General features: G+C 40.2%; 1 protein-coding gene and 1 long non-coding RNA gene across 4 annotated transcripts in view; one reads left to right on the top strand and one right to left on the bottom strand.

Moving 5' to 3' along the window:
• The window catches only part of Bod1l1 (biorientation of chromosomes in cell division 1 like 1), a 49,864-nt gene extending 31,241 nt beyond the window's left edge, over positions 1-18,623 (bottom strand). For 2 of the 3 annotated variants that reach the window (XM_003464359.5, XM_063230155.1), the window contains exons 1-9: positions 18,244-18,623; positions 13,459-13,583; positions 9,291-9,481; positions 8,213-8,827; positions 7,582-7,731; positions 5,222-5,388; positions 3,901-4,012; positions 3,143-3,281; positions 2,020-2,092 (exon numbers count right to left, since the gene is read on the bottom strand). In XM_003464359.5, coding sequence (XP_003464407.3) covers positions 2,020-2,092; positions 3,143-3,281; positions 3,901-4,012; positions 5,222-5,388; positions 7,582-7,731; positions 8,213-8,827; positions 9,291-9,481; positions 13,459-13,583; positions 18,244-18,486 — 1,815 coding nt within the window. In that variant the 5' untranslated portion in view covers positions 18,487-18,623. The remainder of the gene's footprint in view (positions 1-2,019; positions 2,093-3,142; positions 3,282-3,900; positions 4,013-5,221; positions 5,389-7,581; positions 7,732-8,212; positions 8,828-9,290; positions 9,482-13,458; positions 13,584-18,243) is intronic. The other variant, XM_063230154.1, reaches the window with a different exon arrangement.
• Positions 18,624-18,729: 106 nt separating this feature from the next.
• Positions 18,730-23,198, top strand: part of LOC134471398 (uncharacterized) — a 66,790-nt gene continuing 62,321 nt past the window's right edge. Inside the window, exon 1 of the long non-coding RNA XR_010040856.1 lies at positions 18,730-18,996. This is a non-coding gene — a long non-coding RNA (uncharacterized LOC134471398). The remainder of the gene's footprint in view (positions 18,997-23,198) is intronic.

The raw sequence follows: 23,198 nt of genomic DNA, 5'->3' as shown, positions 1-23,198 counted from the left end.
AGGTACCTTTAAAATGTTAATTGCTGGCAAATATATGACACCTAACTTAATCCGTGGCAGAAACTGTGCTAGGTTTTATTAATCTCTCCATACACACTGAAAAGCTGAAATTCAGTGTGACTCCAAAACCTGACACTAATGTAATAAGGAACTGTTCTAGAAACAAGTCTAGAAGGTTTTGTTGTGAGTCTACCACTCTTCCCAGTACACATTTTAGGCAGCTTTATAGGATCTAACCTAGTTTTTCCTCTGAGGTTCAGCATGCATATGAAAAGTCTTCAACTCTACAATGCTAGAGCCTCCCATGCCTGATAGTCATAATAACATAAGCAGAATGAACGACAGTCCAATGTCCTTTTCAAGTTAAACCCATACATGTGGATGAAAGTAATTTAAATGAAGTAAGTTTCCTAACATTTGTATTTAGAAACACAAATGATTGAGAAACCCAGATAATTCAGAGTACTTGTACAATATCTTATCTATGAAGTTTCTTTTCTTTTTGGTAGTGGAAATCAAATTCACAACCTCACACCTACCAGGTAGATGCTGTGATGCTGAGCCCAACCCATCTATGAAGTTTCAAAGTATACAATAACTCACAGTAACAATATCATATATATTACTATATTTATGAATTCAGGGGATGGTGCTGAGAACACAGCATCTGAATCTTCCTCTTACCCCCAGTCTGCCACTGGATATATTAATATTAATAATGGTAATAGATTTAATATCTATTATCCACCTCATAAAATCTTGGTGACCACTTGCTATAATTATTCGTATTTCAATAATGCACCAAAGACCTCTATATCTTTGAGTCAGCTTAATGATGCAACTTCTTAAAATTCCAGCATGAAGAATATGTACTTCTATTAGTATAGAAACTCAAACACAGCCACACCTCAATACTTCAAATTGCTCAAAGAAAAAAGCAACAGAATTTTATATCAAACTAACTTTTACAACAAAGAAATCCCAGTCAATGTGAGCCTAATTTAATGAGATAATTATTGACAAAAATTTATCAAGAAGTTTTTAAAACTATGCTAACAAGACATCAGGATGTACTTCTAAATATAAATCTAATTTCTAATTATAGAAATCAAAAATATTTACTGGCTAAGAACAAATAATCATTAAATTACTAGTCCTCTCCTCAAAATGTTAAGATGTTTTAGCTAGAGAATTATAAATATGGCTACGTAAACAAGAATTTTAAATCATTGAAAGCCAATGTTTACTTTGGAAAACACTCCAAAAAAGGGAAAGAAACATGTTTTCTGCATGTATCTTCACAGTTGAAAATGATCTGGCAGACAGTGGCAGTGTATCTCTACAACCCCAGCACTTGGATGGCTGATGCAGGAGGACTGCTGAGTTTCTGCTGAGGCAGCCGGGGTATGCAGTGAGCTCAAGGCGAGCCTGAACTACAATGAGAGCCCATCTCCAAAAATAAATACAATGATCAAATCTTACATACAACCTCAGTGTCTGCACCAAAACAGAGAGCTTAAATAATAATATATCCAGTCAACATAACACTACAGTCAAAAACAGAAAATTTAAAAGAAACACGAAATGACTGGAATGTGAAAGACATTTAGTCAGATTATTTTCACTGTAAAAAATTAGATCCACATGTGAACAAGGAATGAAAGAACAAAATGGATACTCTGGTTAAGTAGAGATATTTTAGATATTTTTCCCTTTCTCTTCCTTCTAATGATTATTACCAGCAACTTTGTTACTGTCTGTGAGAAACAGGGTGAGGGTGGAGGGAAAAGAACAACTATTTATGCAAACATAACAAAATAAAACATTAGAAAAAATATAAATCAACTCACCAAAATGGAGAATTCAGGTCATACTAGATGAGTGGTTCAAGAATGTTAAACAGGAAGAATTTTTTATTTTACATGGCAAAGATGAAATTACATTCAGTTTTACTAAAAGGACTAAAAAGTCCCTATCTAACAAAAGAGCATGTGTAACAGGGTTTTTATTAAGGCATACCTCACTTGTTTTGAGATTTTCTTTAGACTCTTCTTCAAACTGCTGTTTCTTTTTGGAATTCTCTTCAATAATCCTAAGGATGATGAAATGTCTATTATGAACACTGACTCAAATGTAAGAATTTTCAGTAAGGCAGGAAAAAAACACTCCTTTACTATAAGCACTAAATCCATAAATGGAGGCTTGTTACATATCAATTTAAAGCCTCTTCTTAGTTGACATGGAGATCATAACGCCAAAGGTGGTATGCACTGCACTAGGTTTAGAAGCAAAGTGCTACTGAAACAAAAATTGACTCACTGCATGAAGATGAATAGTGCAGAAACTATGTTTATAGTTTGTCTTACCATCTTTCAGAGCCAAGAGAGCAGCCTTTTTTACTCAGATGAACAGAAATGAGGCAGAGTAATAAATCTGAGAGCCAACTCTTCTCAACGAATTCTACAAATTATTAATTCATGTGTCTTGAAGCCCATTATTAATTTACATAATTGGAAATTGAGGGGATAGTGAAATTGTAGCCCATGGCTCACACATTCACAGCCACATTCTCAGTCTCTTTGGTTTTCTTATTCTTATAGAATTAGCAATGATTATGTAGTGTTAAAAAAAAATAATCTAGAGGGAGAAATATGGGATACTGGCAATTAGAACTGTGTGAAGACCTGGGGAATGGATGCAATTATTCTAAGTGGCTACCAAATCCACAGAATAGGAATAATTCTAGAGGGTCCATAAGCTCTCTGAAACTCTTAGTGTTAATTGTGTGCTGACACATGTACTTTTTTTGGAAAGAAGGTCTAAAACTTTTCATGAGATAATCAAAAAATAACTGACATATTACTTCAAAGGCTGGGGATTTAGCTCAATGGTACAGCATGTGCCCAGCATCCTTGGATTGGATATGCTGCACACTACTATATATAAACATGCACGTTACTTTGAAATGTTATTAAGACAATGAACGATGACAATAAAAATGAAACCTAAACTCCTTCATAAACATGCATTAACATACACATTGAAAGTTTGATTCTCTACCACCACGAAGGCTTTTTTCTTCTGAAACCATCATGCATTCAAGTGAGTATTACAATTAGACAAGGCCAGATAAAACAAGTACCTTGAATCTTTCCTTCTTTTTTTGCTTAAAGCTACCTTTTTCTCTAAAACTTTCCGTTCTTTAAGAACCTCTTTAATTCTAGGAGCTTTTGGTTCCAAACTCTTTGTTGCTGATTCTTCTAAGTCCGTATTATTTTTGCCTGGGAAATAAGCAAGTCAATAAACTGTATTTCAGACCAGTGTTATAAGCAATGTTATATTTATTTTTCATTCAGATTTTACTGTAAAAATGAAAAATGGCTTTGAAACCTTTAGGTTGAACTGAAATAAACATACTAGAACTCAACTTTGTTTTAGTCAATATTCCACATAAACATTAACATAAGGGCTGGGGGTACAGCACAGTGGTAGAACATATGCTTAGCATGTGTGAAACCCGAGTTCATTCCCTAGCCTTGAAAGCATCAATTTAACCCGAATTCTTAGCTGATGCAAAATACAACAACAAAAAAATCCAACATTAACATTAAAACATGGTTGAATTCCATTATTATCAGCTAACAACCATATTGCAGTGATAATAATTCTATTTTCCAGTGGAAAATAAACTTAACACGGCAGGCATGAGCTGATACTCAATGTTCAATTTACATGTTGAAGTATAATAAAAAGAAAACTGACTAAAGACATCAGATTAAAAAAGTAAGGAAATTGTCCACAATTGAGAATAGAATATTTTATATTCTGCGATAAGACAAGAATAACTAGAAAATAATGGCATTCATGAGATAGTTTAAGTAGCGTTAATATCTACTATACCTTGACTTTTTGCTTTGGAAGACTTGGTCTTTTCTGCTTTCTGTTTTCGTTTTTCTTCAAGTTTTTCCCTATTAATTTGCCTTCTTAAAAGTCTTTCTTCTTTTTCTTTTGCCTAAAATCACAAAATACTCTAACTGATTGTCAGGTAAAAATAAAGACACTGAAAGAAAATATTTACGAAAAATGTCTTTGTCCTTTAAATGTTCTTTTGAATAAATGGACTCAGCAAAAGTATATATATTCTCTCCTCTCTTCTCTAAATACACACAGATGTAGGCATTTATGTGTGTGTATGTGTTTATATGTATGTATGTGTTTCAGTTTGGGAGCTACAAGAATAAAAGAGAAGTGAAACTTTTTCCTTATTCTTAGAATGCCATAATGAGAAAGGTATACTTTTGATAAAAGGTGGTTTAAAGAACGGGTTGTTTCAGTTATAAAGATAAGTCATAAAAGTGGCACATGCCTATAATCACAGTACTCGAAACACTAAGGCAGGAGGATCACCCTGAGTTTGAGGCTAGTCTGGACTACATAGTGAATGCAAGGCCAGCCTCAACTACATAGCAAGACCTTGTCTCAAAAGAGAGAAAAGGGGAGAAAACAAAAAGTATCACTGAGCATCAAGTACGTGCAGGTAAGAAAAAGCCAGTATGCAGAGTCAAGTGATGACAAGTTTGAATTGATTATTATACTTGGGACCCAGGTTTTGGACTTGGAACCTTCATGCTTTAAACCATGAAGACTTTATATGTGTTACTCCCACTACCCATCTGTGGTCCACAGCTGGAAATCAAAGTGCCAAAAATCCTAAGATGACACACAACTTTTACAAGACCCAAGCCTGCAAGGATGACTATCCCCTACTAGCATAGTGGTGTAGAAAATTTTGTGTTTTAATGTTTCTCAGGTTGAAAGCCAACTTAAAATTGATGTACACATACAATTACACAGAAATTTTCTTTGAAGAGATAATATAAATTCAAAGGTACACTTATAACATATGTGGACTGCATTGCATGCTGTCTTGACTTTATAACTGCACTTTATAATAACACTTGCCATGTTACATTTTAGTGACTTGATCCATGCTGAAACAAATGTTTTCATACCATGAAACATGAGATCACTGGCAGCTTTTTACTTATATCTGTAACATGAGACAAACACCTCTGTCCCCTGTGTATGCCCACTTCACAGAGATAAATGACAAATTCCTAAGGCAGAGCTCCTATGTCTCTGCTTCTTACAAACACCTACTCAAGTCTGTCAACCTGATGCAAGAAGCTAACATTACGGTAGCAGACCAAATTCCACTTACAATAGACTGTCGCCGCTGCTCTACTGTAAGCTCGTCGTCAGAATCACTGTAATACTTGGAATAAAGGTAGGGCTTGTGAACATAAGCGTGCCGGACACTTTTTGTTTTTCCTTCAGTGGAATCAGCAGTTTGAGTTTTTGTTTTACTCTGTTTGCTCTTCTCTTCATCTGAAAGTCAACAGAAAGGACGGCACTTCCATGAATTAGCAGACATTACACTTACTTGCGTTATTAAAAGAAAAACTTGAGACAGATTAGAGTTCAGTTTATTTGGGCAAAAACTTATCCACAAATTGGGTATCCACACTGAGAACAAGATGGAGTTCAGAGAATTCTGCATCAGCGGTGTGAACACCAAAGCTTTACGGGCTGAATGTGGAAGCAAAGTCATCACAGGGACAGAGCGAGACCTTTGCCTTGTTTGATATGATGAGACAAGAACTTTCTGGTTAGTTTCTTACAGCCCAAGATTACAGTTCAGTTCACCATTTACATCATTTTCAAGCTGCTCATGCAGGAACCTAGGGACCCACGGAGCAGGCACTGTCTCAGAGCAATGTTTTCCTCTATCCCTAATTTCTTAAAACGATGTTCTTTTGACAGATAGTTTTTACTTCTCAAGTGGACTTTACACTCATGCTTTATAACTGTTCAGTTAAACAAACTCATTTGAAGTTGTAAATGAGGTTTAATGACTACCTGTGCATCCAGAAAAGAGGACTCTAACGGTTCCTACACCAAGCATACATCAAAATCCTCTACGTCAGGAAGAGGAGTGGTTTTCATTTGATATAGCAAGAAGTGAAGAGAAAGAGAAAACAGGTTTTCATTTCCTACCATTTAGTGGGTTAAAACAGCCATCTTACTTATGTCCTGGAAACATAAATTTCTGCCCTAAGGAAATCCTTCAATAGCACCCTGAGCATTGAGTACTGGAATTGTAGTCAGAGGAAGTGGTGTGTTCATAGGATGAGGAGCCTGCCCAGCTGGGTACTACTGAGCTACTTGAGGACAGACAACTGGGGAATGCAGCTGCTGTTTTCCTTAGATAGTTAATTCAGGCTCTCACAGATACAAAGACAGCAATGAAAGAAGGGTGACACTGAGAAAAATATCTGTGGTGTTAGACAGTTCTACTTTTGGGCCAGGGATTTAGCTCAGTGGCACAAGCGGCTGCCTGGCAAGTACAAGGTTGCGAGTTCCATCCCTGGTGCCCCAAAAAAGTTCTACTTTTTTCCTTTTTTCTCCAAATATCCTGTCCAAAGACAGCAGTAAACTACAAGATGGCATCTAGAAGTACTACAAATAAAACTCAGTATTTTTGATTGTTAAAAAGAAAGGCATGAGACTTCAATCATGGAATGAAAAGTATATAATGTATTAGCAGCAGACAGCCACATCTGATCTGTTCTGGTGCTTACTGGCTAAGTGACTTTGGAAGGACACTTTCCATGGGCTGTTGTGAGGATTATGGAAGGTATCACATAGAAGGTCAAAGCCCAGGCCCTGGAGCACAGGTAGTTCGAAAAAAAATTATGTAATAAAGAATCCAGCCTTACCTCGAGGGGTGTGGCCTGTTTCTGAGGGGTCACTGCTAAGTATAACAAACCGAACAACCTAAGATATGACAGAGGGAGGGGCTTTGCACCTTAGAGTTTCAGTCTGACCTCCCGAGGGGGCAGAGGCTGATACGAGCCAAGTGGGCTGTCAACTACCAGTATCTGCTGGAGCACGGATAAAAACTTTGGACACTAAGACTCTGATGAACTTCCCTGGCTGACAACACTTGTGTGTACAAGCAGACATGGATGCCAAGGAACAGCTCTATGGCGGAGGACCATTAGACGCTTGCTGTTTGCAGCTCTCTCTGTCCTACATACCTTTTCATCTAGCTGATCTTAGACTGAGTTATTTAAATGTAATAACCCATAACTGTCATAAAGCAGCTTTTACTGAATTCTCTAAGTATTCCCAGAGAATTATTCAATCGAAGGGCGGTCTTGGGGACCCCTGAACTTGCAACTGGTGCCAGAGGGTTTATCCTGTGGGTTATGCTTCCCTCAACTGTTACATATACATAAACAAAAGGCTCACTTATATACAGTATCTCACCAAATATCATAGTAATCATCTCGGGGACTGAGTTAACAGATGCAGAACCACTCGCTGTTGAGGCTTACTAATATACCAAACTTGGTAAAACAGACAACCTTGCAGACAATACTCAGAAACAATCTTTCAACTGCAAATTTCCATGCTCTTCACATGAAACCACACTGTCCCACAGAATACAGTCACTTGAAAACACAAACAATGCTCAGTGGAAATTTCAGACAGACACTGCTAAGTTAAAAGCTTTACCATCTGATGTAATCTCTCCTTCTTCCATGCTATCAGACATGATAACTTCCTCCTCAGAGTCTTCTTCAAAAGACGAAAGATCACTGGTATGAACAGAGCTAACTGTGATGTCTGTAAGTCCATCCACATCAGAATCTACCAAAGAACAATCTTCCAGAAGAAAATAAAGCAGAGGATAAATCACCTCATTATAGGAACATACTCAAAGCACAATTCCTAAATTAAAATCTGCTAAGTACATGACAAATAATCAAATAAATGCAAAGGCAAACTAGCGTCCTGTAACAATAAACCATTAATGTGTAATATATGTAATATACACAAAAGTAGAAAGTAATTAACTGAAATATCTACTTAACATTTTAAGGCTTGGATATACAACTATGTTAAAGTTGCATGGGATAATGTACGTGAATAAATTTCAAGACAAATGGTAAATTTTATACTTTGTTAATTTTCTGTGAGTAGATATATTAGCATAGTACAGAATATATATTTACTGCTTTCTTTTAGCACAGGGAACAAAAGTTATTTGAAAAAAAATAACAAATTCATTAAACTTCGAATCTCAACTGTTCGGAGTAGAAACCTTTGCTTTAAACTTGTAGAGGCGTTTTGAGCTTTAACATACCTTCTTTGGTCCCTTCAACGGTTTTAGTTCTATTACTGTTCTTTTCTAAGGGAAGTTTTGTACCTTCTACTTCTTTTTCCTTTGCTTGTTTTTCATCTTTTACTTTCAGTGTATCTTCACTCCTTTTTGAGTAATCAAATTTCTTTTCAGTTTTTTCCTTCTTTTCTTTTTTTCTTTCTCCTTTATCATTGCTGTCTGGTTTCTTTTCACCTTTGTCTGTTGATTTATTTTTCTGGTCACTGCTTTCCTGCTGAACTTCCTTATTTAGCAGAGTCATGCTGTTATTCTCCTTCATGTAGTTTTTTACTTCTTCAGCAGGACCCTGGAGCTCCCCAAGTTCTTCAGACTTGAGGGCTATCTCCAGCCCTTCCCCTCCACAGTCAGGTGCAGTTTTTTCTCTGTCCACTGGGTCCTCTGAAGATTTTTCTTTGTCAGTACTAATGTCAGGGTTTGGTTGAGAGGAGAGCTTTTTGGCCACTCTCTCACTGGTCTTGGGGTTTGACATTTCTGTTGAGGCCCGGGCGGCATTAGCTTCTTGGTTAAGAGAAGTGATAGTTTCCAAGATTGACATGGCATCATTGGCTACATTAGCACTGGGCCCAGGAGCAGGGACACCTTGGAGAAAGACAAGTTTTTTAGAGTAAATTCATGCAGAAGATAGATATATCTGATCAACACTCCATGCCGCTGTCACCTCCATACGACGTTTTTCCTTGGGCCTGGGGCTCCAGGCGCCACTGTTAGTGCTATTCACAATTCTCCTTACTAGGTCTCAGGAAGGATACTAGAAAACCCATGAATAGTCTAATTTCCAGAAAAATCTGCTCTAGGTATTTCAGTTGTTACCTTAATTATAACACGCACATGCCTCTACCATTACTTAAATGGTTTTTTATTGTATATTAATCTCAAAAAAAGAAATGCTGCACCAGCTGAGAAACTTGGCTGATATTTAACGTAAATATAATTTCACTGGAGCAGCCAAACAGAGAAACACTGTAAAGAACCAAATATCCCAACCTGACACTCAGCTCAAGAAGAAAAGTGATGGAACTGACCAAGAGCAAACACAAAGCACCTTGTATAATGACAGAAGAGTCTGGTTTCTCATCGGCAGGAACTGCGCTGCTGCCAGCTTCCTCTTTGTGATTAAGTGTGGCCAAAAATTCATGCACAGCTTTCTCCACCTGAGGTCTGAATGTGTGGTTGATCTTTGGATCCACAACCTGAGAAATAATGCGGTCGATACCAGATTCCAGCATTCCTGATCTGAAATTGAAGATAATTCACAGAAAGGTGATGAAGTATTTTTATATTATTTGCACTAATTACTCTTCAATAAACTGTATCTGCTATACAGCAGTATACATGGTTCAACCCTGAAATGCCCTAATTTACTCATCTAGATAAACCAAAAAATTTGCTAACAAAAAAAAAAAAAAAAAAAAAAAAAAAAAAAAAAAAGAAAAGAAAAAATTAGGCAGTAGAAAGCTTCATGGCTTTGGAGACATTAAAAGCCCATCATTGTGCCACTGGCAGAAAAATTAAAAACAAGATAAAACACCTTTATACTCAGCCCATCACCTTTACAGGTAAAGGTGCCGTTTCTGGCACCTTCTACTCCCTTTCTGACCATGGTATACAGGAATAGACAACTGTTAAAGTTTTGAATCTAAAATAATTAACAGATTCTGGAAAAAAAACCAAATTCATAAAGAAAGTTGACACAATTTTATTAAATTAAAAAAGGAAACTTTAGGAAAACAAAAATAAAACCTACAGATTTTTGCCTTTATTTTTAGTATCTTCATACTATAAAACCCCATGATTTATTTATTTGGCAACTGTGTTAGAAGTGCCTTCTACGAAGAGCTGCCAGGCTGGCCACTCTGCAGCTAGGAATGACAGCAGTCTCCCCTCTGGGTGCGGAGGCACATACAAGATGAGCTGGTGTTGTGGGATACACTTGTAATTGTAGCACTTGGGAAACTGAGGCAGGAGGATTTCAAGTTTGAGGCCAGCATGGGCTATGTAGCAAGTTCATGGCTGGCCTGAACTACACTGTGAGAGTATGTCTCAGAAAACCAAACAACATCAAGAAGAAAAAAGATGATAGATACACCATGTACTGTAAGAAACGGGACAAGAATGTGTCCAAGGTAATTGGTGACTAATGCCAGACAAAGAAACTTTTCAGATATTTTAGCTGAGTCTTGATTTCTATATTGGGGAAGAAAAGCTCTCCAGAAAAAGAAATGTACACAACAGACAGAAGTGATGGGTGAAAGATCTAAAACGTGCTTCTGCACAGAAGCATCTGAGCTAAACATGCCGGAGGAATGACAGTGCAGGAGGGAAAGGAGCTGGTCATCTCCAGACTCCAAGCCTCAGTGGGCTCTACAGGATGGGTGAGATGTCTCTTCTTACACCTTACAAGAGCTATTGCTGAGAGTAGCTCTATTTGGGGTGGAGTCAGATTCCATTTTAATTTCCGGAGGCAACTGCTGCCTTGTGATATAATTCTACTTATGTGGGCCATAGAGAAAAATGAGCCGATATGATACAAAGTAAGTTACCTGCTTTTTAAAGTTCTGAATAAAAAAAAAAAAAGCACAAAACAAGGCAAATCCTAGGACGATCACTACTTCTTTTTAAAATAGTAAAAGAAATAGAAGCAATCCTGAACATGCTGCTAAGGCACAAGTGCAAAAGTATAAAATACAAGTAAACAATGTACAGAAAATAAAACTTACCAGTCTCAAACTATTGCTTCAGTTTCTTTATCTGCCTATATTCTAGCTTCCTGTGCTACAAACTAACAAATTCTTCTACTTCAGTCCCCTCTTCCAAGACATGTCAGCTCTGATCTCCTGCAGCAGAAGCCCAGTGCTGCTCCCCAGGGTGGAGAGAAGCCTCAGGCCTAAGCTGCAGGGCAAGGTCAAAAGATAGGGAACCGGGTATTTTCCCTGTTAAAATTACTTTCCTGTCAAATTCTGCTTGGTTAACATCAACCTACAAAGCCATCTAGGATTTTCAGACTCCATAGCACAAAATGAAAGGCTTAGTAAAATGAGAATTTTAGGGGCTGGGGATTTAGCTCAGCGGCAGAAGCGCCTGCCTTGCAAGCAGGCAGTCCTGAGTTTGATCCCTGGTACTGATAAAAACGAAAAAGACAAAAAAAAAAAAAAAAAAAAAAAAAAAAAAAAAAAAAAAAAAAAAAAAAAAAAAAAGAAAGAGAATTTTTTTCCTACTGACTCAAGAGATCAAGAGATCAGTGATTAAATTTAACTATCAGAAATTGCTGATGCTAGACCATTTTGTACTACAAGAAGCGAAGCTGTGGATGGGTCAGCTTCAGTCAACTTTTTCAAAGTACATGTATGAAAAACTATTGGAAATTATATTGATTTCTAAGACTAGTCCATCCCTTTGCTCACAACTAAATAATCCCTCCAAGGAAATTTTAAAATGTTATCTGTAACGTAAAACTTTACTAATGAAATTTAAATGAAAACAGATTATTTTAAAATAAAAGAGTTGGGAGAAAATGTGTGCTGTCCTAGAAAGGAGCAATGCCTAAATTACAGGAGAAGACAGCTTGCTGTCCTCTCCCACAATGCCTGTAAACAAGGGACAGTTGGTCACACATGGGTGGGGTACCTCAGAAATCCATCACTACCACAGTCACAGAACTGCTTTGCCCTCTCCAAACATGATTTTGTGGTAACAATGCTTCATACTGGTACCTGCAAGTGTTTTTGGTAGTTGATTTCACAAGTGCAAGATCTGAGTTTAGTTTCTTTAAATAAAAGAATGACCCTTTCCTTATCTTACAGGTGTTCTATGCTGAGAACTACAGGAAATTCCATGAAGTTTGCCTTCCATTTGAGATTTTTCAAGATATGAAGAAGAACAATGCAATATTCTACAAAACATGTTTATACAGATGTCATGCAATCACTTGTGAAGAGCCAGGCAGCCCGCACAGAGCACGATGAAAGCACCACAGGGTCAGGGGAAAGAGTGCAAATGCAGGGACCACAGGGTCAGTTGGCCTGCTTGGGGCCCAGCCCTGAACTGTTGCTGGCACTGCTCTCCTGTAGGCCTGCAGAGTGAGGAGCCCTCCATGGCCGGTACCCAGGGAATTTCTTGTCTCTTTTTTTTCTGGACTTTTTCTCCAACAGGAATGATGAGGCAACCCTCGAATAACATCTTTAGATCTCACCTGGACTCTTTTACAGGGTCTTCAAACATCCATTAAAATTTAGACAACCAAGCTACTGTTAATTTCCCCCTCTCTTATTCACAAGGAGACACAATCTAAGCCTGCAGGTTCCAGCTTTCTAGTGTTACCAGGGGCTAAACTGGGCTTTTAGTAAAGATGTAAATTTTTAGTTCTGGGCTTTGTGGGGCTGGAGAACTATCACACTAAGGTAGACTCCTGCAGCACAAGAGAAAATAACAGATAGGAGGTAACAAATAGATTGCTTAACTGTTTAAAAGGCATATTTTATTCTTGAAAATGTGCCTGAAGGTAATACAGGAGGATCAGTAGCTCTTTAACTTACCCCTTTTGCATAGAAAAAAGGCAGGGATTACAGGTCTTCTTGTCTTGGCAAATGGTTGTATCAAAAACAGTGGAAGACTAAAATCAGGTTCTGTTTATTTATTTATTTTTCATTTTGTGAGTAAATATTACCTTCTCCCAGGTTTTTTCTAGCACTCTAGTTCTTATTTTCTTTATGAGCCCACAAACTGTCTAATAATAATAAAACCAGCTCTAAAGGTCAGGAAAATAGTTCTAAATACATGTATAGGATATTATGCATTAATAATCTCTTAATATTATATCTTGATTAAAAAAAAAAAAAACTCCTCTATTTTTTCCCTTCGAATAATTTTCTAAGTACATGGCAAGCCTTTGGGCTATTTTTAAAGTTTCCAAGAGAAATGTGAAGTGATTCCCAAGTGTGGTGGTGTATACTTGTAATCCCAGCACGTGGGACGTCAACTCAGAAGAATCATTGAGTCCAGGGCCAGCCTGAGCTACATAGTGAGACCTCAAAAAAATAAAGTGAATAAAACTTTTTAGACTATACGCTAAAATTATACATCCCATGCTGTGGCCACACCATACCTACAAAAAGCCAGGGTCACTAGGTGAATAAACTCCAAGGTTCTACTTTCAGATAAAGCAGGCTATGATACTTTAAAGCCTGTTCCAGAACAGAAACTCTGAGACTTACTTCAGGACTTGCTGCCTAATGTTGTTTCTTAATTGGTTCTTGTTGAGATGTGGGCTCCAAGTATGTGTTGCCAAGTGGTTTGCAACAAAGTTGTCCACCCGCTGCCTCAGATTCTGATAGGCAGGCTGGAAAGAAAACACAAACATACACATTAACATTGCTCCATGTTACACAGTATCAGTATGAGGAATTTGAGTATCTTTATTCCCTATCAATATGGCAACCAAATCCCACAGCACATGACAATTTTATTAATTTACATTCATTTAAATCCTATTACCTCTAAGCCAAAGTGTTCCCAGGAAGGAACACAAAGAAGAAAAAAATATGTCTTTGTAGACAAACAATTAGATTACTAAACACAACTAAATTCTAACTTATGATAGATGTCGAAAAAGAAAGTACAAGAAACAGAAGCAAGTCATTTGTGAGAGTGTGGCCTAGTGAGCTATAAAATCAGTTTAGAAATTTCACAATGTAAGCAGAGAACAAGTGGATGATAAAGTACAGGTCAGGGGCATCTGGTAACTCCCTAAATTGGTGGTCTCATTTGTTTGGAGAAGATATTCAGGCCAGGGGCTGGAAGGTTAGGCTGTACAAGCAAGTCTGTGAAAGTAGGGGGCACAGAATGAGAAATAACTGCATCTGGGAGCAGAGCAGTGACAGGCCAGCTGAGCCCCTGGGTGACTAATCACAGAGAAAACGGTCTTAAATACACTTAGAAAGTTCACAGTAACCAGGGTGACTAAGATCTGTGCCGGCAATCACTCAAACCACGTAGTCGATCTGACAGAAGGCAGCAGTCAGCAATTTCAGTCCCAGGACGGGGGTGGGGGGAGTGCCTGGGCAATGTCTGGGACACTGGTGTCGTGACTGAGGAGGAACTACAGGGATCTAGGCAGATGCAATGATGCCGCCAAGTATTCTACAAAGTACAGAGGAGCCCCACTGCAAGAACTACTCAGCCCCAAATGCCCATAGTACTAAGGCTAAGAACCCCCAATGTACGTGGATCAGAGAATGGGGAGTGGGTCCCACAATCGGGTCATCCCTACTTTTTGAAAGGGCATTCCTTAGAAGGAATGAATAACCACTCACCCAGGGCTGCACTTAGACCTTAGAGGTTTTCCGTACCTTTAACAGCCTTTAGCTTTCTCTTGTAAGGCCCTCAGTGCAGGGAGTTGCAGGGCTTTTAATGATTTCTGATGTTTGAAGCAAAATGGTATGGCCTTTAGTTCCACCATTTGTACTCTGTACCTTTAAAGTTTACATTCCAGCAAAAAGTTCTCCACAACAACCATTTCCCCTACTTGACCCTGTAGCAAACTTCTTGCTTCCAGAGCTTATCCTAACCTGGGAAGTCACCCTGACACCCTAGAGATTATATGGCCTCTCTTCCTCGTCCCTGGTAACTTCTACACATACACTATTTCAGCAATCCTTCTACTGCATTGTAAGTTGGGGAAGGAGGGATATTTATCTCCCCACTCTCCTTCTTCCCTTAATTTTCATTTTCACACAACCTATCACCCTAATGGCAGACAAATTAAAACATAGTTCTTAGGTGACTGGGTAGCTTAGCTATGTATGACACAGAATGATGAAAGTTTCATCCCCAAGAGATGCCCGCTCATCGCTTTCAATTTTGACTTTTGCTGATGCCCCTTTTGTACTAACACTCTAGTCCAAAATTCTCATCTCTTGCCTAGAGTATAGTACCTGGCCTCCTGTTCTATTCTTGCCTGCCTAATATCTATTTCCCACTAAAGTACCGTTATTATTCCAAAATTAGGGTAACCACACAATTTGTCTAAAGGAAATCACAAACGGGTACAAAGGGAACACTACTAATAATCACTCACAGGCCAGGGGTTTAGCTCAGTGGCATAAGTGCCTGCTTGGCAAACGCAAGGTGGTGAGTTCGATCCTTGGCACTACCCAACCCCAAAATCATTCATGGTCAATCTAACTAAAATGGGTTTTGCTCAAGACCTGCCCATGGCTCCTAGTTCAAGAAAAGCCTACACAATTAGGTTAGTATCTAAATCTGGGAGGGAGAGATTTAGAGAACTTCTCAGCAAGTTCTGCTTTGGGTCTTCTGCACTCACCATGGTCTCCATCAGGAGTGCACAAGGTCTTTACAGCCTTTCTGGGATGTCTCAAGTGTTATCTTACTGAAATCTTCCCCAGCAGATGATTGAAACAAAACAGTGGGCACTTCAATCCTTGTCCCTCTGTATCTTTCTTTGATAGAAGCCACTACATTGTTGTGTTTTTTTCTGGCAGGACATGAAGTCTGTGACAGTAGGATTTTTGGTCACTCTTGGACCCCTGGGACTTAAACCACTTTCCGGTACACAAAACTCAATCAGTATATGTTTTTTTCATGAGTAAATGGAACGGTCTAGAAAATGGCCAAAATTTAGGGTTTATTACTTGGGGAGAGAGGAGCTGTTCTTGTTTGTTTAGTCCGCAGCCTAGGACAGAATGTCGGCCCCTTGACCTTTCCTTCATACTCTCTAGTTACTAAGAAACATAAAGGAACCAGAATGGTTGTGAAGCCACCAGGCTTGCTCCAGAGAGCTGAGAACTCATGGCTACAATGAAAGTGCCTTAATGCTAATTGGACTTAAGGGCCCCCACTATTTGAGCAGGGAGAGTTGTTCTACTACAATCAAATTTTCCTTAGTTAAGGACCACCGTTGACCCCAAGACTGTCAGAAGTAGTTCTACAGCCTCTGGAATAGCAGCAGATTTTGGTACTTCTTATTCACGTTTAAACACACTGGCCTGGATCAAAGCTTTGCTGTTGGAGAACCCATTTTAAGTATGTATATGACTGACAAAATACAGTTACTGCTACAACTCTGCTACAGGTAAGCTCTGGCAGACAGCAGGCTTGTTTTTCAGATTCAGTTATCAAAAGCATCATACTACAAGTGTCAGACGGAACCAGATTCCATTCAAGTGATGCTCTTTTGCTTAAACAGGAAATTGTATTTCTGTTTTTCCTATTTATCATTTTGTTATGAATGTTAAGCTACTATGAAGAAAAAGCTTTTAGGACTTGAATTTTCAAAATTACAATTTTTTAAATAGTAAAAATGTATATAAAATGTCAGTAAGAATAAAAAAGTAAAATTGTGGATTAGGGAGAGAAAGAAAAGAAGTACAGTTAAGGTGAGCAGGGCAAAAGAGAAACTGATTAGGGAGGATTTGAACACGCACATGAGAGATAAAAACACTTCTACTATTCATTCTATGCTGCTTCCTGCTGTCTGGAGGAGAACATCATCATTTCAATTGTACTTTTGTACACTCAAACATTAAAACAGGGACGTTCATGCTAGTGCTCTTGAATTCTACTAGGCTGAGCTACATAAAACCACCTAAAGGCAATCACTTTGAATTACAAAAGAGCATTTTAATGCATATATGTACATTTTTCTTGGGCTTAGCTCTCTTTAGACCGTCAAAGGAACTGTGCTTCACCACCAAAAGGTTTTTAATACTCCGCTTTCAGAGGGATATTACACAAAATGAGTAACAATGTGGAATCTTGGATATCGTGTCCTTTTTCCAATGAGTACGTTAAGTAGTATACATAATGATAGTACATATATTTGCAATATTTTTCAGAACAGCAAAGCAAATTTCCACTTGTTAGACACAATGGGTTCTACTCTATATGGGTAACTATTACCTGGCCATGTCTGATTTTCTTCCATTAAACAATAAAAAAGCAATAAATATTACTTTAAGACACATGGCTATAAATATTCCTTTCATAAAGTAAGAAAACTAAATAATTCTCAGACATCTCCAACTAAAGTAAATTCTCTATGGCACAAAAACACCAACATCCTAAGTCAGTGGAACTGTGTCTGGTGCAACTCAAAGCCTGGAAACAACGCGCATGGATGCTGTGAACACCCCTCTTTTAAGAAAAGGGGTTTCTCGGACCAGCACTGCTATTGAAATAATCCTCATACCACAACTCTAACCATAGGACCCGCCAGATTAAAGGGAGGGGGCAATTTTCATGTATGCTTCCCGAATCCTCCTCTCTACTGGCTTTTCATTCGTCTCACTTAATTCTCTTCCCAAGTGTCCTCTGTTTAATCTTTGCCAAACCAGGTAAGATTCCCTGCTGCCGCCACTACCCTCACATTCTGGCGTTTGATGTAAACTTCCTCCTTTCCCCTCTCCAGGCCCCAACTTTCTCTGGGTAGAGACCGTCCTTGCCCGCCTTTCCCCTCCGCTCTCCGGCACCCTCCGGAGCTCGCTCGTCTTTGCAGCTCTCCTCCACCCTTACCATCCCTCGCCCGACGGCTGCCCCATCCCCCACCTCGCTCTACCTTTCCAGGTAAAAGCTAGACCCCGCGCTCCCCGCCCCAGGCGGCCCTGAGAATCGGCGCCGAAGCCCCGCTCGCAGTCCACGCTCGCGCTCGGATCTGCTGCCTTCTCCGCCGCGGCCCCGCGCAACCAGCGAGCCGCTCCGACGCAGTTACTTCGCAGTCGCCTCTGCATGACGCAGAGCCGGGGTCCCTCGGGAGAGAAGGCGAGTGCAACTGGGAGGGCAGAGCAAACGGAGGGACGAGTAGAAAGACACGAAAACACACGCGGGTCCGCGCTGGAGACGCCGCTCGCAAGCCCGTGGGCTGGGAACAATGGTCCGGGGCCGCGGGAAGGCGCGAGCGGGGCCGGGCCCGGCCCGGGGAGAAGGCCGAGCGCAGAGTGCGCCCCGCGGAACCCTCCCGCTCCCGCTCCCGCTCCCGCCCGCACCTTGGTGTCCACGTCGGCCAGGCAGTCCCTGCGGAACTGGTCGAAGAGGCCCTGGCTCTTGAGGTGGTTCACGATCATGGCCACCAGCTGCGGGTCCCCGGCGCCAGCCCCCGAGCCGCCCGCGCCGCTCGCGCTGGGACCAGACCCAGGACCGGGCGGCGGCGGCGGCGGCTGTGGCTGCGGCTGCGGCGGGGGAGGCGGCGGAGCCGGCGGGGGCGGCTGCGGCTGCGGGTTGGTGGCCATCGTGGCCCGGGCCGAGGAGCGCACTGGCCCCGAGGAGCGGCGCGCGGGCGCTCCTAGGAGGAGGCGGCGGCCACAAGGTCCTGCCGCCTGAGGGAAGCCAACGGGATGTTGTTATGGAACCAGCGGCCCCAGCGCAACCCCGGAAGTGAAAGGGAACTGAGGGAAGGAAGGAAAAGGCGGGGACAAGCGCACGGAAGGCCGGGCTATGGTGGCCGCGAGGAGTCATTTCCAGCCGCCTCTGTGTGCGGACGGTCTCCCGACCCTAGGCTGCATCGGAAGTTGGGTAGCTGAGGGCGATGGAGGCTGCTGAGTGCAGGGGTGGATTGCTGTTTTAGGCCGACGGCCTAAGGACAGACTTGACCGTCGTGAGTTCGAGCTGGGAGACTCACAGCTCTGAGTGGCTAAGTGATCGTCTGCTTCGAGCCGGGCCGAGGAGGGTTGCCACGGAGCAGCAGCGAGCCGTAGACTCGGGACCGGGACGCGCACGCTCCGGGCTCTTGTTTCTTCCCGGTAGGGAGCGCCAGATCCCCGGGGTTTGCTCCTCACCCCCCGCGGTCTTCCCCACAGTACCAGGCCGAGACCTCGGCCTCGGCTTCCTGCCGGAGACACTGCCTCCACCCTGGCAGCAAAAGCTTTCGCTATCGATTACCCTGATCAGTGGAAGAGCTTCTACAGCTAGCCCTGCGGTTAGCGCCTGGCATTAAGTGCTTCTACCTTTGTTAACTCAGTCAGACTTCGGAAAACCACTTAAGAGCTCGGCCCCGCTGCGGACTGCCCCTACAATGTGCAGATCAGGAAACTGGGAGACCCTGAGACGAAAAGCAAATAAGCGCAATGTTATAGAGCCAGTGAATAGCCATATTTGGGGCGGATTTGCATTTAAAATTGTTAGTACTCATCTACAGCAAAATAAGTACTACACACCTATTCAATAGGATGTACATTTTAGTGGAATACATTAAATATGCATCACAAATAAATGAGTGTTTTGTTCTTAGAGGGTTAAGCATTAATTCTTTTTCTAATTGGCATCTACATCCATATTCCCTAGAAGACCTTGTTCGTATAAACAACGTCGTTTGATTCTTGACATCAGAAAGTTAGATTGGGTTACTTATGAGCTGAATGTTCAGTTAGGCCCTCCTACAATTTTATTTACAGCAAAGAATTGAAAATAAGCTGACGTAGCAAAAGATTTGCTTTCCTAGTCCTTATTATTATTACTTTGTTTCTGAGAAATATACCGAGTACGCTGTACCAAGTGACTGTTAAATAAACTTTTTTAAAAAATGAGATGTACCTTGCTTAGCCTGATACACTCAACGCTTGAGGAAAATCCAAATCTTGTTTGTTTTCATAGTTTTGTATAAATGCTTTTTATTTTTAGGGGGTTAAATTGTTTTCATCAAAACACTGTGGAAGCAGAGGTTGAAATGTTTATTATATAGGCCAATTAACAGAACCCATTTTCAGGTCAAGCTGTCAAGTCAGATTTTCTTCTCATTAGAGACTCTGACTTCATTGTTTCAATTCAACATGTGTTACAAGTATAATGAAGACTACAGAGAAAAAAGTAGTGATATTTTAAGTTTTATACTAAATGCAATAAGGTTGAAATGATATAAAATATAATTGTTTTTATCCATTTTTAAAATTAGTTTTGAGAGTGAGACTATATCGTTCCTTTAATATGCCACCTGTACAATACAATATGATATGTTGCTAAATGTATGTTACTTATTAAGTGTTAGTATGAAAAAGATTTAGTATTTTTTGGGGGGTATATATGAATGTATAAATCAAATTTATGAAAGTTTTGAGGAATAGTTTAAGAATTAGCTATAAAACTTCTGCAGAACTCCACAAATTTAATTAGATACAGTGATCTAACTTTAAAAAATCTAATGAAGCAAAAAGTGATTTGTAGTTAAAATCTTAAAAAAGGATTTTTCTCCCTGTGGCTAGTATTTCATTTTGTGAATGGCATCTAAAAAATCCTATGTATTTTCCAAAATGTATTAAGGTGAAAATTGATGTTAACTGAAATACTTAACAACTTTTTCTAAAATGTATGATACTGCTGGGGGTTTAACTCAGCGGCATAAGTGCCTGCCTTGCAAATGTGCAGTCGTGAGTTCGATCCCTGGCACCGATAAAAATGAAAAAAACAAAAAAAAAAAAAAAAAAAAAAGTATGATAACTGCCATATTGAACTGCACAGAAATTTGAAATTGTGTAATATTAGTATCCTTGCATAGCTGTTCTCACTAGTTGTATACATTGTACTGGATACAATGTAACATGTACAATTTCTTAGCCTGGGAAAATATTCTGGATAAGGTGAAAAGAATCTAGACCATTGATGCATTCTGTACTTTTGACTGTTCAAAATTACTTTGTATCTGAAGACAAATGTTAGGGATGAGTATTGGAAATGCCTGGGAATACAGGGAGACACATTTAAATCTATTTAAAAAGCAGCTAACATTTCTTGCCAGTGACCTGTGTGCTTTGTTCTCCCTTCCACTTCCTCTGGAGAATTGTTGACTGTAGTTAGGACAAGATGAAGACTTCTCCAATAAATTGTTATCTTTCTTATACTCCACTATATACATGTCTGACTTCAGAACATCACAAGATTGGGTATTTTTCTCCCTGAACATCATATCCTCTGATTTTATTCACCAAGGCTGATGTTAAGACCACAGTTAAGCATATGCTATAACCACTGGTAATGACAGGCATCAATGACAAGTTTTTACGGCAGCCCTTAGAGGTGGACAATGAGTGTCCTATCAAGAGGCAGGTCCCTAGGATTTCTTTTCTTTCTTACTGCCTAGTCTGCTCCCTCCCTCCTCAGCACCCCAATCCTGTCTCTAGCGGCTTCTCAAGTAAAAGTCTTTATCCTGGGGAGCCTACCTGCTCACCATGCAAAGAGACGTTTGCTGGCTTTTGTCCAATGACACCCTGCTCTGTGGCATTCCTGTTCCTCCATAGGGCCGTTTATGATTTTCTTTTCTTTCTTTCCTCCTCTAAACCCCAACCTTCAGAAAAGAAAACTCAAATTCCACTGTAGATCTCTTGACTGGGCACCCCAGGGCGGGCTCAATGTATTGTCCTTGGCTAAGCTTCATTGGTGATCCTGATGTGGCCCCAAGGTCAAGGGCCACTGGTCTGTGATCCGCATCAGTTGGGTCTGAATTTGCCATAATAGCAAAATCACTCAAAGAAGCCCAGGAGTGAAGAAGAACACTAAAGGTCTAGTAATGTCGTCTGTGGTCCAGAGGCTAGAAGGAGACTCACTGGTCCGGTCCATTTGTTTTGTGAAATCCTCACTGGAAGGACAAGTGATTTACCCACAGGTATCTGATCCAGGTTATCACCTATACCTTCTTTTGGTAGACTCCCCCCAAAAGTGAAACAAAGTCAGCTTTAACAGGACAATATTCCAAAAGTGTTACAGTTTTAGTGGATTCTCCCAGTGTACATGGAGTTGAAGACATTTTAAGCTGAAAAAACCTTTGGAGAAAGGAAATAATTGTCACTTTGGTGTCAGGACATGAAAATGAGAGCGTGAAGGAAGTGAATGATAAGGTAGAGAAGCAAATTACTTTTTGTGACATTTGGCAAAGACTGGAACCCTCATTCCCTGCCAGTCTGGAAGAGCCTGAGAATAGAGTGTTTTAGGAATCATGACTGTAAACTTGTGTTATCTTGAGAAGCTGCACAATTTGAGAGTGACTTGAGTCCTAGCTTTTATAAACCTTTAGAATTTGAGAGGTAGGAGCTTCAGAGGAAAGAAAATATGAAGGTGGAGGGAAGATTTTTCATTTGTTTGATTAGATATATTAATCAGTTTGCTATCAAAACTTGACAGGAAGAGAGTGCTGAGTGGATCGTGAGTAAGATTAACAGTGGTTCTCCAATTTTAGCATACATCACATCTACATCTCCCTGAGGGCTTGGTAAAACAAACTCGCAGCCCTGTCCCAGACTGCAGATTTGGTAGGTAGGTGTGAAGCAGACCTGAGACTCCATTTTTAACAAATGCTGACAAATCACTTGAGAAACCTTGAGATAAACAAATAATGGCCCACAGGCCTAATCCAGTTACTTAATTTTATGAATGAAGTTTTACTAAGTGAGCCAATCCCACTGGGATTGCTTTAGTGTCTATAGCTGCTTTAGCTGCAGTGACAAGATAAAGGCAGGGCCGCATGGCCTGCAAAGCTAAGGATTTTTATCACCTGGCCCTCAAGTTTATTGACCCCTGGACTCAAAGGAGGCCGCAAAGGGTGGTTGTGAGAACAGTGACGTGGGTCTAGGGAACCATGTACAGGAGAACTGTGCCTATTGCTAGGTACAAATTCACAGCTCTGCACAGCTTCTAGCATGTGTGAGGTGCATGTGATCTTTACAACAATGAACATTCAATTTCCATTAGGACTGTCCTGTGATGTAGCCCACTGAATTAGATACTCCGTTGATGCATGGGCAGATTTACTGCTTTGTGAAAATAATTACTTTTGTGTTTGGAGGAGGTGATAGCTATGCTGAAGTCAAATTCTAAACTGGAAATTCTTTCATCAGTGTTTGGGGAACCCTGATGGCCATCTATAATTCTCAAAGTCTTTGTTGTCTTTATTTTTGTTATTACGCTCTTATAATGCTCAGAATTGAATCCAGGGAGGGCCTCACACCTTTTACCGTGG

Source organism: Cavia porcellus, unplaced genomic scaffold (assembly GCF_034190915.1).
Source record: "Cavia porcellus strain 051 isolate PalLab524CR breed Dunkin Hartley unplaced genomic scaffold, mCavPor4.1 scaffold_18, whole genome shotgun sequence".
NCBI lineage: Eukaryota > Metazoa > Chordata > Mammalia > Rodentia > Caviidae > Cavia > Cavia porcellus.
The sequence above is the reverse complement of the archived record's forward strand: the minus strand, read 5'-3'. Positions and strand labels throughout refer to the sequence as shown.